We start from the raw sequence: 18004 nt of genomic DNA, 5'->3' as shown, positions 1-18004 counted from the left end.
GCTGCTGATGGGTTCTTTATAACCCCACACAGGTTGTCACCAGGGTAACTTGGTGAGATTCAGTTCAAACCACTTGCAGTAGATGTCCTCAGTCTGGGACATCACTGCTATCATTTAGGTTTTCTTTAAATTACTGATGTTTATCCTTGCAAAATTTCCTCCCAGCCTTTTGCTGTCAACAAGACTTTTCAAATATGTGCAAATCCTTACCTAAGTGTCCTGGACTCTGGAAGAATTACTATAGGGTTTTACAAAATATCAGTGTCAACTGTTCTTCTGCTAATCACTATGTGGCTGTGTGTGGCATGATTTCAATTAGTTTTCTTTCTTTGAAGGTTGCAGCTGTTGATCTCCTTGTACCAGGAGTAGGGGAGTTGTGCGGAGGCAGTTTGAGAGAAGAGCGACTGCCCTTCCTTGAATCACGCTTACAGAGGTATGGAAAATCCACAGATGTCGGGAGACTAGCCTGAGCAGGAGAATGTTTCAGCAGCTCTCTGTGGTTGGCAAGACAGAAGAGTGGAAGGGCAGCTAATAGTATTTAAAAGAAACCTATTTTTGTCTTTGTGATATCTATTTATCTGAATAGGTGGCTGCAAACTGGTGAAGAAGTTCTTGTGCTTCTGTCATAGGTGTGCAAAGGACCTCTCTGTTTAGCTTATCAGAGAAGAAAAGTTTTCTTTATGCTAAAAGGCCAGGGCAGTAGAGTGCCTCAGTTCTGCTGCAACTGTCTGGAGCAGAGTCTGCTGTGGGACACTTCATCCTTTTCTTCAGTTTTTGTGGCTAAAAGTGGATTGTGAAGGTGGAAGTTGTCACGTATACAGAACTTGAATATCTTTGTCATCACATTGTGTAACTGAGGAATTGCAGTTTTGGTCAGAGGCTTTGCCAGTTGTGATGCAGCTGGCCTCAGTGACTGACCTGATTTCAGAGAATATCTGTGCTAGTAGTTTCATGGAAACTTCACTGGAACTGCTCAAGATCTGTACTGTGTCATGGGGGCTCCTCTTTCCCTGCCTGTCTTAATCTGCATTCTTGTTACCTTTGGTAATTTTAGGGTAACTTCAATGTCAGAATATTAAAGCTGCTTTTGATTAATAATTTATGTTATGCATTGGGTAATTCTCCACAGAGAGTTTTCTCTGGATCTCTGTCTGATTGTACAAAAATTTTGTAGAATTAGAGAATGATTTGGGTTGGAAGGTGCCTTTAAGGAAGGTACTTTAAAGACCATCTAGTTCCAACCCTGCTGCCATGGACAGGGACACCTTCCACGTTGTGCAAAGTCCTGTCCAGCACTTCAACACTTCTGTTTGGGCCAGTCATACACTTGTGCTAAGCAATGTTGGAGGAAGGTTAATCCCAGAGTAACATCATTTGCATATTGGGAATTAATTTGTTGCTTAAATCAGGCACATGGTCACACAGATATATCTAGTCAGGGAAAAGAGCAAAATCTACTTCAGCATAATGAACCCAAAAGGCAATTAAAATCACCAGAACATTGATTCTCGGTTGTTAGTATAGGGTGATGATATTCCCTATGCTTCCTGCTACTCTCCCTGTAAGCTCTCTGAAGCAGGCATGCTTCAACTGTACAATGTTGCCTGCTGCACTTTTTCAGACAAAACTTTTTGCCAGTATCCGAGTCCACAGTCCTCAGGAGGAAGAGAAGGGTCCATGTGGAGTTTGAAGGCAGACTTTCTTGTTTGTCAGTAAAGTCATAGAAAGCATTTCAAGGTGCAAATGGGGTGTGTCTTCAGTAAATCACACCTCCTTTCACATGTTTTTCTCAATTTTGAGTCCTCAGAATCTGACTTTGTTAAGCCCAAATACTTTAAGACCTTTAAATTCTATTTCCTGCAGAACCAGCATAATAGAAAAAAAAACAGGATTCTTGTCTTCTTATGCATGCTTCATACAATAGTTCACCAGGCTTTCCCTTTTCTTGTAGCATGCTCTTCCAGGCAAGTGCTGCTTGTGCAGAGTAACTCTGTGCCTTTACTTACCAGAGGTTTTCTTTTTGTTTCACAGGTTAGGACTCACAGATGCCTATCAATGGTGAGATGCCACCTTGCTCTGCAAGCTAATTTTCTTCTTTCGAGACTATTTAAGTGACTGGGGTTTTTTTTGTTTTGTTTTATTTTGGTTCTGAGGGAGCAATTTTTGGCCCTGTTGCCCTGCCATCACTGCCAGTCTAAATGAAATAGCCAATTTGTTTAAACAAAGGTTAATCCAATGCCACTTAGTTTATGCCTCCAATTTGTCCACTCATGGCACAGATCATTCCTGTCAGGATTGCATAAGGTGGATTAATTTACAACCCATAATGATTTTTGATATTAAATCGTTAGGCTGTGTTGGAAGTTGGGTAGATTCTGACCACTGAGCACGAGATAAACAGGTTATAGAACCACAGCAATTTGTGACCTTTAAGAAGTCTATGAATAGCTCCCTTTGCAATTGACAGGGCAATTGGGTCGAAAAATCTTCTCTAACAAAGCAGTTAAAGCAATTAAAACTGTCTTCTAAGGAGACAGATCAACCTTTGAATTAACAGTTTAACCCATTAAAACGACAGAAGGTTCTTAGTATTTCTTGGTGTGTACTTCATCATAGCTACTGGGAGAGTGGTAGTGCAGAGAAGTTTAAATTTAGAAGAGTATTTTCAAGTATTCTGCAGTATCTGGACTGATCATTAGGAAGGCTACCTTGAAAAAAAGCCAAGTACAGTTTTTCACTCTCCTCTTTCCTGAATATGAAATCACTGAGGAACAGCCCAGTGTATAGCAGATCTTCACATCATCCGTGTGCAAAGAAGGTGAATTTAATTTCTTTCTTTGTTGTTGTATTTGTGAGCCAGAATACACCATATCCCTTTATCTGAGGGAAGGATTATCTTGAGCAAGGGTGATAAGTTGTGTGGTTAGATGCTGAGATACAGCCCAAGGAAGTGTGGTGTTCAATGGCAGAGCCTTCCAGCACTGCCAAGATAGTGCAACCCTGCCTTCTGCTTCCCAGAAAAGAAGATTAGGACATTGCCTGTCACCCCTTGGCATTTTCATGTGATGTGTAATGATCACATTCTGGAAACTCTTCCTGCTGTAATCTTGTTTTGCAGACTCTTTCCTCCTTTATTCTCTCCACTCCATCACAGTCAGTGTAACTTCCTAGAGAAGATTAAAGCTCTTATTTCCCCCTGCCATAGCAGGATCTGGTCTCCTAGGAAGGTGCAGGATAGTAGTCATTCTAGATGCTTCTGGATTGCAGTCCAAAATCTGCCAGAATACAGGTAGGTGGCTTGCCAGCATCCATCTTTTCAGTAGAGGTGGCAAGACAGACTAAAATTAATCTCCTCCAATTTAGTGATTGAATTGAGTCTCCAAAGCTGGCTCACAAACTCCTGGAAGAACAGTTGAGTCATTCCTTTTTAAATATAATATTTGCTGACTTTTGAATGTGATCACCTTCAAGTTCCTTAACCATTGCCGTATCTCTGATTCTTCCAGCTTGCTTTCTCCCACTAAGCAAGAGGATATTGTGGGGTCTGTTTCTAGGATTGCCATGTTCGTGGGTGAATCATAAGGCAAAGGCAACTGATGATCTGAAATACTGCTCTGCTTCTTGCCATGCCTACCTTTTAGGAAGTTTTTCAAAAGATAGATAAAGTGACATAGTCAAACTCTTATGAGTCTTCTTCAGTGCACTACATCTTTCCTGTTATGCAAGTTTCCATATAGAATATGAGTTGGAGTAGTACTTGGCTTGATTTTATAGTTATTTTATCTTATTTTCACACTTTTTCCTATGACTTGTCGATAGAAAATAGCTCAGAGCTGTAGATGATGATGATCTTGGCTAAACTGAAAAGTTTGTGGAAATGAGCTGGGAAAATTGAGTGACGAGAGTACTCTGGGAGTTCATTGATTTCCCTGTGACCAGGGAGTATTAGGTATATTGCCTTTTAAACAGGGGACTTGATCCTGTTTGCAGCCTCCAAGTGCCATCTTGAAAGTAAAAAAGCAGATACTTTGTAATGAGCAATCAATGTGTTCCCACAACCATCAGTGTGAGCAGCATTTTGGACAGTCTTCCTACATGTAAGGCACTCCTTTTCTTACTCTGATTATCTTCACGTGCTTCAGTGGAGACAGTTGTCTCATACTGAACCCTTTACAGTCCAGGTACCTTTTTGATCTTCTAGTGTAACACTGGTGAAAGCACACACTAGCAGAGCAGGTGTTGTGACTGTCTTCAACGGGATGTTACTGTGTTGTTTTGCTCTGCTCTGGATGAAGAAGACTGAGCTGTGTTGGGCTCTTTAACTTCCAATAATCTTTGAAGCTTGAATGTCAGAGTGGTTTTTTGGGCCTCATGTGACAGGGTAAAAAGGAGGAGTTGGCCTTAGGGAAAAGTAGCGTTGGTGAGCCACTTGCAGCCCATGGCCAGTGACTACACTCACCTCATCCTTTAACCTTCTTCAGAGCTAGTGAAAGCAGGTAGCCCATCACTGTCCTTGGCAGCCACCTGGTCCTATAACTCATCTTTTGGGAAGAAACTGCAGTGCTGTGCTGGGCCAGATGGAGACAGGCAGAAAGTCAGGGGGCTATTTCTTACACATACACACCCCCCAGCAGAATATTCAGTTTCATGGACTATCGTCTCTTTGTTCTTTCAGCCTTATTTTTTTCAAACTGGCCACAGAACCTTCAGCATAGCAAGGATATTGCATAAAATGTTGAGATTATATTTGTTTTGAAAAGAGACTGAAAAGAACACATTCTGTTTATGAATGGTCACTAGGAGAGCACTGCTCTTCATAGTGCCTTGCTGTGCAACACAGGGAGCTCACAATGATGAGAAAAGAATATTAATCTTTTAAAAAGATGAACAGAAACGTTCTTCTAACATGGCACATAACGAGCTCCTGGAATTCATTGCTGGGGGATGCTGTTAGAGCACACATTTTAGTAAGATTCAAATCTCTGAAGACCTACCAGTGCTCAGATCCAGAGCCTGACCACCTGGGCCAGCTGGGGTTGCAGAAACTTACTTCCCTGTGGAATAATGCTGCACAGTCCACCAGTTGCCAATAGAGTGCTCGGCTCCCCTCTTAAGTATAAGTTACTAGCAGAAACAGCTAGACTAGTTCACAACTCTTTTTGAGGTGAGAAACATCCAATGTCTGTAGACTACTGAATGAAGGAAAACCTCAGGGAGCATTTTCCAGCCTAAAGGGATTTTTCTCTTCATCTACAGGCAGTTACTTTTTCTTTCATCTGTGAAGAATGGAAAATTTCTCAATTCTTCTGCTTTTTCTATGCACAGTCATCAGAAAGGATTCACAGTCTTGATCCTCTGCACATTTAATTCAATGGACTTTTTCCATTAACTTTGATGGGTTTTGTTTTGCTCCTTTTGCCAAAATGGCTTCTCAAAGTGCTTTGAGATCTACACATCAAAGTCCTGGATAAGCAAGGGTAGAATTTATTATTATTGTTCATCTGGAAGTAGCTGAGTTATTTCATCTTCTTACAATGACTTTATAAACTGTTGCCAGCAAAAAGGGAGAGAAGATGCTGGGCTTAGTCTCAACTGCCTTTGCACAGGCTGTTGACTTACAGACATCATGAGAAGAGATTGTGCTGTTGCTTGTATTCCTGGTTAGAGCTGAAGTAGTTACCAGCTGGTTTGGCAGTTCTGCTCAGAGCCCCTGAGCTGGGTCAGACTGATCTGCCACAGCCAGCACCTGTATCCCTCACATTTATGAGGCCGTTCTTGTTTCATGAGCCACCACCCTCAGCATCAGGTCTGCCCATCACCTCCCTTGCAAGCATTTGTGAAGCTGCACAGCAAAGCTCCCCAGGAGCAGTTCCAGGGTATTTGCAGGGACTCAAGTTCTTCTTAATGCAGTCTGTGATAGAGATGAAGACCACCATGCTGTTGCACAGCCTATGTGTTCATATCCTGAGCATAATCCTGATCACAAGATATGAGGTGCAAGCTTAGTGAGCCAAGCTAACACCGAGCAGCACAGAGAGAAAAGCACATGGGTCCAAGTCATCAGAAAACATGACCCATTCTTGGGCCTGCTGTTCAACTTGCAAACTGTTCAACTTGCAAAGTGCTCCAAGAAAGAAGTAAACTCTGCTTCTCTTTTTGCTATTTGGGCAGTGAAGGGGAGGGGAAAAACACTGGGGAAGGAAAAAACCTGAATATTGGATTGAGTGTAATAAATGGTTTCCCAAATTTTAACTACTGCTAATGAGCTGTAAGGAAAAATAATATTTCACAGTAGGAAAGGCATACTGTCAAACTGAGTGACAGGGAAATCTTGCAGCTGTAGAATTTGTCAGAGTACTTTTATTTTGCAAGTAAGTGTGATCATGGGCATTACTTAATCTTCACTCTGTTAAAATACAGTCTTCAAGCCAAGAAAGATCTGATGTCCAAGCAACTACACTCAAATATACATAACGTATATTTTACATATTTATGCATATGTAAGTATGTATAAACACAAATATAGTATTTCCTTGCAGTTCATTAACAGTATGTAAAATTTGGGAAGCCATTTATTGCAATCAATCCAGTCTTAATTTCTTTCACAGTGTTCTGCCCCTCCTCTACTCCACTGCATAAGCAGTAAAACATATGCGTTTATATTTAAGTGCACTTGATTTTTTTTAACTGGGATGATGAAATATTCATACACCAAGATTAGAAGCAAGTAATACGTCTGGAGTCACTCAATCCCCTACTAGTGCATTCAAATAAGGAAGAGTAACTTGGTGCCCTCAGCAAGCTCAGAAGTGACCCCACAAATCAATAGAAGCACTGAGATGTTTTTTCACTTCTATTAAAATAAAATCATTGTTGACAATTTATAGCTGCAAATACAGTATCACATCAGCCACAGTCCAGCTGGGAAATGGGTGACTATCGAAGAAGAACATAGTCTTGTTGACACCCGTATACTCGGAGTACCTGCTTCCAAGCATTTTTTGTGCACAATAGGTGCTATTCTGCAAAATAAAGTATCTTGTTCCACATCTCATTTTTAGAGAAGATATGTTCAAGGGGTTTTTTTATGGCTTACTATGGAAATAAATTAATCCGTAAATTAAGAGTGACTGGGGATAAAGTAACCAAAAGCCATCACAATTACCTTAAAAAATAGAAGGAATGTTGAGCAGACAGACAGCAAGACCTATTTTAGCGTCTGAAGAAATTATTGGAAATGAAACTACTTGGGCTGTTGAAAAGCAAACAGAAATTGAAAGAATTTACAGGACAGATTTCCACACCAACATGGCAAGGGTTAGACAAGCCCAAGCAGAGAGCTTCACCTCCAGTAGAGGAAGCGCTTTGTGATTCTGTAGGAGCCAGGGCTTGTGTCTCTGTTAGGAATATTTTAGGTACTAAAACTACAAAGGTGTTTTCAATATGAGCAGAGCTATGATGCTCAAGCTGTTCTTTGTACCCAATTACGTTCTTGCTCCTAAAAGACTACACTGTAGTGTATTGGCAAAGTATAGTTAAGCTGGCTTAAATGGGTTTTAACTTGGGGTTTCTGCTGATACAATTCTGCTTCTTCATACCCCTGACTAACTCAGAAATCACAGTGGTTGGGGTCAAAGGGAAGTAATTAAGATGGAAAGCAGAAGCCTAGATGAAAAGCTCACTTTAATGACATCAGCATAACCGTGGTGGAAATGTAACTATCTGTTTAAATTACAGGTATCTAGACCTCCGAAAATTTGGATCAGTTCCTCATGGAGGCTTTGGAATGGGGTTTGAACGCTACCTGCAGTACGTCTTGGGAGTTGACAATATCAAAGATGTTATACCTTTCCCCAGGTTTTCTCACTCCTGTCTCCTGTAGCTCAGCAGTTGACTCACATGGAGAAAACCACTGGTGTAACTGTGTAAATAACATACCAAGATATGACTGAGTGTGTTTTAGTGGGAAATCAAGATAATTTTTATATCAATGAAACTCTTGGTCAATTTAATACCGGGTTATTGAAAATAATATATGTTCTGGTGAGATTATGGAAGGACACTGGCAGTTAATTTGATAGCAGCTCGTGTCTTCAGTGCACTTCAGGAGTATTAATAGATCCCACTTAACTAAAGGGTTATGATTCTCGTGAGACTAGTACAAGCCATGGAAGTACTGAACAAGCACTGAAGGTAGCAGGGGGTTTTATGTGAAATATTAATAAGGAAGTGTGACCTAAAGTATTGTCATGGCTGTGATACACTTGCTACTGCTACAGCCAGGAAATGGCTACTGTAAAAGCATGATTCTCCCCACTCTGAGTTAAAAGCAAATATTGTTTACCTTGGAAAAATCAGCCAAACCTAGCAAGGAACAATGTTGTATTAGAATTGCTGGAGTGAGTTTGTTGAATGATGTTTGATTTTGTGAATCATCAATAAAGATGTACACTGACTTGTTTTATAATTCTGTATGGTTTCTTCTTCTGTTGTAAAACTGTAGCTCTCAGCATGAGAGAGTTTCCCTCAGTGTGTTTAGTAGAGGTTTCATTTTCTGTATATCAAAATTAGTTGCACAACTTCTGCAGAAGGTATCTGTTTTTTGTCTCCAAGAAAGCAGATATTCATAGCAGACAGAAATGTTCAGTTAGATGAGAGTTCATCCATCCATCCATCCATCCATCCATCCATCCATCCATCCATCCATCCATCCATCTCTCCAGAGCCAGCTTGCAGTTCATGGTGGGGTTTTGTTGGTGCTTTTCTGTTGTTCTCATGCGCTCATCAGACCAAGCAGTTCGGTCTATATTGTGAAACAACCAGCAGATGCTCCCAAGCATTGCTATGTATTAAGTAATTGCTTATCACTATAGGATCTGAACTCCTTGGCAGTCTCTAAAGGGTTTATGCTCTCAGCTTCTCTGCCAGGTAGAGAAGTACTCATTTCTGTTTTGAAGATGGTATTATGGGAAGACCCAAGTGACTTGCCTAAGCCAACTAGAAACCAGCAATTTTTTGGGGACTTGAACTGAGGGTTTCCAGCACCCTTCTTCTTTCCAAATTATCGCAATCCAACAAATAATCATTTGCACAGAGCTTGCTGCTCTGGAGCCCAATAGGGCTGGAATATAAACAATGTAAATAAAGAGAAAAAGCAAGGTAGTGGCCTTACTGCTGTGTATATTGACACACACTACACTGCAGGACAGTCCTGAAAACTTCTTTTCCGAGTAGATGGAAGAGACTGAAAAATAGTAATCAACTGGCATTGCACTGGTAATACTGCAGTCACAGTTCTCTCTGGTAAGGCTGTGTAGTACTGCAGCTGCAGCATCTAAAAATACCTGTTTATGTCATGTGGCACCTGCCGTGTCTTGGTGTGCTCCATGACTGGGGTTTTTACCTGTTGCAGTCATGCAAGCAATATCACCATGAGGTCATTCCTCTGGGGGTTTTCTTGTGTGCACTGAGATATCTCCTGCACATCAAGACTTTTTCATGTCTCCTTCATCCATTTGATTAGGCAGGTGTTAATTGTGCGTTTGCTGGTTTGCATTTCCCAGTACAGCCCTGAGTTGGCAAGTCTGGTTCCACAAAACAGTTAGAGCACCTGCCTTCACTTTGAAACCACTGAGAAGTTCCCACATCAGACACTCAAGTATCTTCCTGCATTTGGACCATGTCTCTTTTAGTACATTGTCTTAAGTGTTATTGCTGGCCTTTATGTTTTGGAATTACTTCCCTGCAGAAAAAAGTGGAAAGAGTACAGCTGCCAAACAGCCCCATCCACAGCATGTTCCCTAAATGACTTGCAATGAACAGGTGTCCTTATTGAGATCCTTAGTCACTGATTGTGTCACAGTCACTGTAAATGAGAGCGCCTGAACTGGAAACCCATCTTCTGAGAACGGAGTGGGGTGATGGCAAAACATCTCCTGTCCACTCTGCTGTCCATCCCCAACAGCAGCTCTGGGCTGCCTGTTTGTTCGTCTTGGCATCAGCGGGAGGTTGTTGATCCTGCTCTGAGATGCCAGATCTGATGGGCAAGGTGAGGCTAAACAGCAACAGGTGAAAAGATGTGAAAAAGAAGACAATGGAAGGTGCCAAAAAGTTCTAGGTTAATGTGCCATGAGTCACAAGTTACAGGGAAGGACACAACTGCTTCAAACAGGTTTGCAGGGTGGCTGTCAGGGTGACGGCAAGAACAAAGAACTGGTCTAATCCACCTTTGCCCTTTTCAGAGGTTTTTGCAGGACTGAAGGTAAAAGTTGAACCTTTGATTTGCAGATATGTAAGTAAGAAAGGAGCAATAAGGATGCACTGTGAGTGGTTTTTTGTGTGTTTCCAACCAAGTGTCCATGAGGAGCAGTCTCCCCAGTGTTCTACTGTCCTGGTTCATTTCAAGGTGCTTGATGAGCTGGGTATCCAGTGAGCTAAGGGGACATTGCCCTTGGGTCTGAAAGCTCGAGAAGACTACCTCCCGGTAATTTGGCTAATGAAGAGGGAGCTGAGCAGGGTTGTACCAAGAGAGGTAACCAGATGACTCAGAAGGGGAAGGAAAGGTTGTCTAGTCTTGGTAACAGCCTTCAACGTGTGCAGGTTTTGCTAGTGGTGAGATAGAAGAGGCTGAGGCCCTGTGCATTATGATACTGCTCAAGGTTAACACCGAAATTGGCATTCTTGAGAGAAACTTAACTTACGGATAGCCAGCAAGGGTGGGAGCCGCTGTTTCCCTCCAGGCTGGTATTGTTCACCTTGTGCTATGTATATACAACATAGACTGGTATTGCCAAGGAATGCAACATGTTTTTTCTGGGATTTCCATGTGGAATGTCATGTATTTCCTTTGAATCTCCCTTCCTAGAATGAAACGGAAGTTAATCTGGAGGACAGGGAGTTCATTTCTCTTGGACATGTAAGCAGGAAAATGCACCAAGATTTTCTTAATTTAAGCAGCTTTCCTTGCTGCATCTTCTCTTAGAGTCTGCATCATGACAGTGACTAAATCCAGATAAAACCAGTGACACTTCATCAAATAAAAAGCTGTTACTCTTTACACACAGGAATCCCTCTTAGCCTGACCATGCAGTGCAGTAGCTGACACTGGGGTGTTTTTAGTGCCATAAGCAGTCAGCTCTCAAGCCCAGGTGACCAGCACTGTCTCTGCTAGCATCATTTTGCAAAGTATTTCCTGAAGTTTCAATTCCTCAGCAGCCTATGCTTGCCTCTTTTCAAGTTTGTCCTCACTTTGAGCTTCAGAGAAAAGAATAAATGTCATTGATTACTGTGTCAGTCGCTTTGCAACATTAGAACTGAGTGATGGGAGATAAAAGAGCTACACCATAAACTTTGCATAACTAAATGCCAGCCTCTCAGAAGAGTGTTTAGAGGAAAACGTCTGGTTTTTTTCACTTCAAGAATATCAGATAATCCCTTCACTTAATTTTTTAATGCTTAAGATCAAAGTATCCCAAAGTACTCTATTTTTAATTGAAAAAATAATACCTGCAGAACTAACACCCTTTTTCAGTCTTCTCATTTTTAAATCCACAAGAGAAAAAATGCACACTCGGAAGCTAGGAGTAGAGACTGCTGTTCTCTCCCTTATGATTTATGTTGTGATACTGTTGCACCTGGACTGTTGCACCTGCTGTAGAAGCAGAGACAAAAAGGTACATGGGCCAAATGTTTAAAACTCAGCAGACCAGCACAGGATTTAGCTGAATTACCTGTGTTCAGGGCCCCAGACCTGAGGGAAATGCAGCAAGGTGCCCAGCTCAGCAGTTCTCTCTCTGGTTTATTTGGTAGTAGCTGTGATTTATAAAGCATCACTTGTTTGAGGGAATGCCAAGACTTTGATGGGAAATGTAAAGTACAGTTTTGCTTGCTGGACTAATATTGATTGTTTTGGGAATAGCTTATAGATGTGTTTTTCCTCAGGGGGTGACGGGGACTAATTTGCCAAGAAACACTTTTGTCATTGTTTCCATTAAATGTGTGTATAGAGATAAACGTGGTTTTGCTGTTGCTGAAACCAGTAGCAGGCATTATGACTTGTTTTAGCCTTTACCTTACACTTAGGGACAAACAAGAGATGGGTCCAAAGAAGAAATAAGACTTTGTATAAAGATTGACAGAGTTCTAATTTCCTCAGATCTAACCAGAGCTGCCAAAGCCACAGAAACAGTGGTCTCGGGGGTGAATTTATTGTTTTGTCTTACTGTTTGTTGCAGAGCCATGACCTTCAGAAGGGTTGTAAAGTTTTATTTTATGATCCTGCTGATAAAGAGACATATGTAATTTACTATACGAGTTCTTACAGACTTGGCTAACAAGAAGTTTGACCCAGAGTTCAAAGAAATTATGGCTCCCGTTGTTTTATGGCTGCTGCGCTGCAGTGTCTGGTGCTCAAGGTGTACGGAAAAGATGCTGTAAAGGGAGAGCTTTCACATTAGGGCAAGAGAGGGACAAGACTGTGTGGCCATTTAAAAGTCATGTACCAGCTACATCAGAAATTGTAGGCTCTATCGTGAGTGAAATACAGATGAAATTACTTTAGAATCCATGTTGCTCTTATTGCTGACACTATTTTACTGCAGGAAATTGAGGCACAGAGCAATTAATCTGCTTGCCTGAGGTTATGGAAGATGTGTGGCAGAAGCATGGAACTGACCCAAATCAACCAAATCCCTGCTTGGCGCCTGCTCACGAGACTTCCCTCTGTTTGCCTTTGGGTGTACTGCCACACCAGAAGCAAGGCAGGATGTTTGCAACTGATCCAGTTTCAAAAGCATTTTTGGCATTTCTAAGATCCTAGACTGTGCTTCAGTGATTTTTATCTATCCCTGTATGTCCCGAGGCCTTTCAGAGATAGCAATCCTGCTGTTTATTTTTATTACTCTTACAATTGATTTTTTTTTCTGAATAATTAGAGGCAGCCAACAGAGTGGATTTTTAATTTTCTTTGCAAGGCTTGATCTTGCTCTTTGCTCTTCATTGATATCTGTGTACCTTACTGTCTTCAGCAGGTTAATGTACTGATACTTGTGCTGAAAGAATTGAGTTTAGAGTTTTTAGAAGTCACTGAGCATTCAGGTTGCTGGCAAAAAAGTATGGAAACCGCTCAGAAAGAAGTCAACGTGGTCTGGTAGGACCATGTAATCATGTAAACATTTAAGTTTCAGTATGGGACTATTCCCTGCTATCTGCCATGGCTTCAAAAAGAGGCTAGATTTCCAGTGACAGTGGGAAACAATTACATTTCACTGACACAATGTTTTTTAGTAATACTTCTATGGTGTCTTTACCTTCAAAGTGATTTTCCAGTAATAATAATTCCAGTATCTTTGATGGTCCTTTGAAGATCCTGGGCTCTCTGTGCTCAGTACTGTGGTTAAGCTGTGCGAAGCAGGCATATGATCCATATTTTTCTGAGACACAGGTCTCCCATTTTCTTCTTGTCCCCCAGCTTTGCTGCTGCTCCGTTGCTGAATGCGTGGCCATGGGCTGTACTTCCAAGCAGGAGACAGCTGAACTCCCACCACAGCCAACTCAAAGGCTGACGGACCTCTGTGTCCAGGCTGCCAGGGCTGTTCACACGGCTGGGATGCTCCAGGTCAGTGACAGCTGAAGGGACTTGCCAGAGTCTGTGGAGGGAAGCAAGAATCAGGATTAGGGTTTGATTTCCAAGCTCCCCATCAGAGCTGAGAACGGGTTTCTCCTATTTCTGCACAAAGTTACAGAAACTCAGCTCTCAACCGGTAGCCAGTTTGCAGCTCCAGGAGATCCAGCTGTGAGCACTTACCTACAGCAGAGATTCTGTCATCACTGTAACTGAGAAGGTCTCCTTTTGGCAGGTTGGATTCACATGATGGCATCTCTGTGAAGCACTTGAAATGACCTCTGCAGTTGTTTAGTATAAATAAATCACCATGTGCTTTCAGGCTGGCTCAGCAGCGTGTAAGTGGCGTCATAGCTGCCGAGATGGGGCTCTGCACAGCAGCTGGAGTTCTGGGAAAGGCGTGCTTTAGGTGCCTCTCTGTAAACATGCATGGGTGGTGCTTTTCCAGATCACCCTACAGGGCTGAACTCAGCCACCTGCAAAACTCGAATAACCATACAAATCAAATCCGAGGGCCTGGTTTATACAGTGGCTTCAAACAATCTTTCAAATTCCATTATTACTAATGGCATTAATAAATTATTAGTGTTCATGGTGATTTAGGAAGTATAAGGTTAAGTATTTAACAAATTTCATGAGCCTATTTGTTAATGAACTTGATGGATGACTTGCCAGGCAGGATTATATTGCCATGTCCTTGGAGTACATGCTAAAACATGATGTTTTTAGCACTGTGTTACTCCAGTCCCTAATTGAGATCCAATACCATCTGTAACAGTGCTGCCATGGATAAAAGGAAGAAAGTTTGTTCTAAACCCTCTGAGATAGAACATTATGAAGTGTTCATTTCCCAGATCATTAGAAACTTAAAATAGCCATCTGGCCAAAACCAGAGATGCATATGCCTGCAACTACAGTTTAACAGCATTCAGCTGGGAGGGTGGCTGCTGTGCAGCATTTGGGACTGGCAACTGCAGAGCAGCTTTTGCTCTGATCTCAGCGAAGTCTCTTCACACTTTAGACTCCTAGGAGGTGTCTGTTTAAAATGCAGTCGACATCTCAGCCAGGAATATAATACACTGTAGATGGGCTAAAATGCTTTGAAACCACAAGGGCATATCCCCTCCACACACTGCTCCAGTGATTATTTTCACTGTTAAAAAAGCGCCGTATTTCAGTCTTTGCTTGCCTGGCCTCAGCATCTTTTGGGAGAATATCAGTGTGTTTTAACTGTCAGCATTCGAGGGGCATTACAAAAGACAACAGGTTCTTGAATTTGCAAAATTTGACCTAAAGCATGACGGTTTTCACGTGCTTCTTCCATGCCTTAACACTGGTAGCGGGAAGGGTGGGCGCGGGGGGCAGTGTCTAAAAATAAGGTCTTATGCTTCTGGCATTGTTACATTTACCAGATACCCCTCTCTCACCTATAGATTGCCTACAGCAGAGCTATAGGTCTGCTATGAATACAGCATTTTGTATATTCCTTGTTCTCAGATAGAGAACAAGGTGGTGTACAGTGGAAAATAGGATCAGGGGGAGTCCATCCTCATCAGCCATTCTCTCCTGCTCATGGTCTCAGTTTCCCTATTTGTACAGTTAGAATAATAAGATTTATAATTCTAAAAGCTCATGTGCATAGTAGGTCTGTGTTCCAGTTTTAGCTCTAAGCTGTGCATGGTCACCAATTGTAAACAAATGTTTACAATTTACACTTTGTAGAAGAGGTCTGGCCACAATACAACAGCAATGACTTCCTTCTTCTAATAGAATTTTTAGTTCATTATACTGGCTGTACAGGGCAAGCTCATATCCTGGGAGGGGTGTCATTGGAAGGAGGAGTAGGGGGAAAGCATCTGTTTTTATTCTGGCTTCTGTTTTGGCCAGCAGATATAATGGCACATGACCGTTGAGCCAACAGTAATCCAGTTACAAAAGTCTTCAGAGTTACTGCACCAACCAAATTAAACTTGATTACAGCCAATTATGCTGAAAAGCCAGACAACAGCTCTTAGCTTGGGGTGAAGTAACTTCTTGCAATCGCATGTGGGGAGGCCTTGCAGGGTGTCAGGAGGATAATTGCTCGTTTGCTCTACCACAGAGCACCATCTGCTCTTGAAGTAATGCCTAAGGATGTGAGAGTACACCGGGGTCGGGCAAGCAGGCAGGGGAGCCCGGCAAAAATTTCTCCTGCCTGTTTTATTAACATTTGTTTTAAGGTTGCTTGCCCTGGGTCCAGCTGTGGTCAAAGCCCCACTGTGCCAAATAGTATCCATAGAGGGAGTCCTTCCCATGCCAAGTTGCCAGTCTCATCGAGGAAAAAACAAAGATGAAGTGGCCTTTATGCTTTAAGTCAGAATAGTGTCTGTGTCTGGAGCATTGCCTGGTGCACTTTCCACCAAGCAGTTGTATAATGGTTTTCTGTTTTGAGGAGGTGAGAAAAAAATGGGAAACCTCCTAGTTTCCTTCCCTTCCGTGGTAAAAATAGCAGAAATGATTGGGGGTGGGGGGAGGGGGGGTGGATAAAAAGGTGAAGGTAGCTGCCAAAAATTTGTCTGAAGCCAGGCAAGAGAATTTGCATGAGGACCTCATCGATCCCAGAAGGAATCACCAGGTGCAAAAAAACCCCTCTACTTGGGTCCAGAACTGAGAAATGCATTAGTAGTATTCTGTCCCAGCTCAGCTCCAGGCAGTTATTTCTAAGTGTCTAGTTCGGTGAGAGAAGTAGTGCTGGGCTTCAGTGTGGACTGAATATGAATAGGAAGTCTTCTTTAATAATATTCAGGTGTGAGGACTGGAAGTGTCTTCCAGCTGCATCCACAGACGCTATCCAGCTCAGCACCCCAGGCCCCTCCCCGTGCTGCCCAGGGGTCTGTATCCATTCTGAGTGGGATGTGCTGGTTCTGGCCAGGACCTCCAACAGAGGGAGGACAAAGCAGGACGGACCATCAACTGCACATTGTGCCTTGAACACTGCGGAACTGCAAGTCATCCCTTCTCTGTTTCAAACCTGTATTAAGGCATCAGAGCTCTGATGCCCCTGTCTTTGCCACAACACTGTACTGAAGATGCTTCAAACTGTCTCATTATCTGATCAAAGCACCTTGTGCTACTATTCCCTCTGCTCATGGAAAGCAGCCAGTGCTGCTGGAGCTGCTGTCTGTCACAAGAAGGACTGTCTTGTGGCTTGGCTTCAATTGCAGTCGTTCTGGGGGGCTTCCTGTGCTCTTCTGTGGAGGGTGGAAAGCTTGAAAAGGCTCGAGCTCTTGAAAGAGGTGATATTTTTTTAACCTTGAAAATTCTTCATGAAATGATAAAGCTGCTCCCATCCCGCTCTGCTGCAGGAACTGTTGCGTGAAGATAAAGTCAGGTCTTATTGTTGTGGAGCTGCATCTCGGGAGACTGAGCATTCGCTCAGAATTAAAAGCAGGCAAGGAGCACCAAGCAGCACGGCAGATTTTTCAAGCCTTTCCTCCCTCTACTCCGCGCCCCCCCCGCTCAGCCTGTTTTGATTTATATTAACCACGGTATAGGGCATTTCCAAGGGATTTGTGCCTGGCTGGGGGAAGTAGCCCGAAGCGTTTCGACCAGCTGGTCCCCAATCCACAGGAAATGCCCGGTGTCTCCATCCCGACTGCTCGCACCAGAGACTGGGAGCGAGGACGGGAATAGCTCCGCCTGCAGCTTTCCCGTCTGCCAGCAGATGGCACAGCTCATTTGAATAAATTTGGAGCAGGAGGAGTAGGGGTGGACATTGTGGTTTATTTCTTAGAAGTTCTGATTTTTCGGTTTCAGACATGAACAAGAAACCACACTGGAGATTACGATTAAAAACCCCAGAGGTTTCTGCAGAATAAGGTGTCATTTAGTCGTGCACCCCAGCACGTAGAAAACAGTACAAGGGCTTTTTCTTAGAAAAAAATGTTTCTCTCTCAGCCTTATTCTTGTTCAAGAAATATAATTTCTTAGATGGCATCTCTTAATTTCTCCCTTGCTATGCCTGCTAATTCTGCTGTTCCTCCTTCAGTTGCTTCTGCTGGCAGAGATGGATTCTCGATGGCTTCACATAACTCCCTCATCAGGTTTTTCCAACACAGGGATGTGGTTTTCACACAGTTTTCCGCCAAGGCTGCTGGCTGTTAGCTCACACTCCAGAGATTTACGCAGTCAGCTGGGGCCAGCCTGAGTTCATTCTCCACTGCCGGTTGGAGGAACAGCTTGAAGTTGGTAAAAACTGTTACGAGCATGCAAGCGCTGCCAAATCGAGCTGTGCTCATGACAGACATCGTCTTTAACTCCCAGGGGCACTGAGGGTAGTATTTGTGTATCTTCCTGGCCAAAAGCTTTAAGGAGGGCCAGCATTATAAGGCATTGTAATGTTAC

The 18004-nt window shown here is 42.7% G+C and overlaps 1 protein-coding gene across 1 annotated transcript in view; it reads left to right on the top strand.

Moving 5' to 3' along the window:
* Positions 1 to 8467, top strand: part of NARS2 (asparaginyl-tRNA synthetase 2, mitochondrial) — a 51743-nt gene extending 43276 nt beyond the window's left edge. The window contains exons 12-14 of the mRNA XM_033086405.1: positions 336 to 433; positions 2032 to 2058; positions 7738 to 8467. Of these exons, the coding sequence (XP_032942296.1) occupies positions 336 to 433; positions 2032 to 2058; positions 7738 to 7882 (270 nt within the window). The 3' untranslated portion in view covers positions 7883 to 8467. The remainder of the gene's footprint in view (positions 1 to 335; positions 434 to 2031; positions 2059 to 7737) is intronic.
* Positions 8468 to 18004: the final 9537 nt, after the last annotated feature.

This window comes from Catharus ustulatus, chromosome 2 (assembly GCF_009819885.2).
Source record: "Catharus ustulatus isolate bCatUst1 chromosome 2, bCatUst1.pri.v2, whole genome shotgun sequence".
Lineage (NCBI taxonomy): Eukaryota > Metazoa > Chordata > Aves > Passeriformes > Turdidae > Catharus > Catharus ustulatus.
Note: the sequence above shows the minus strand (reverse complement) of the source record. Positions and strands in the feature narration are given on the sequence as shown.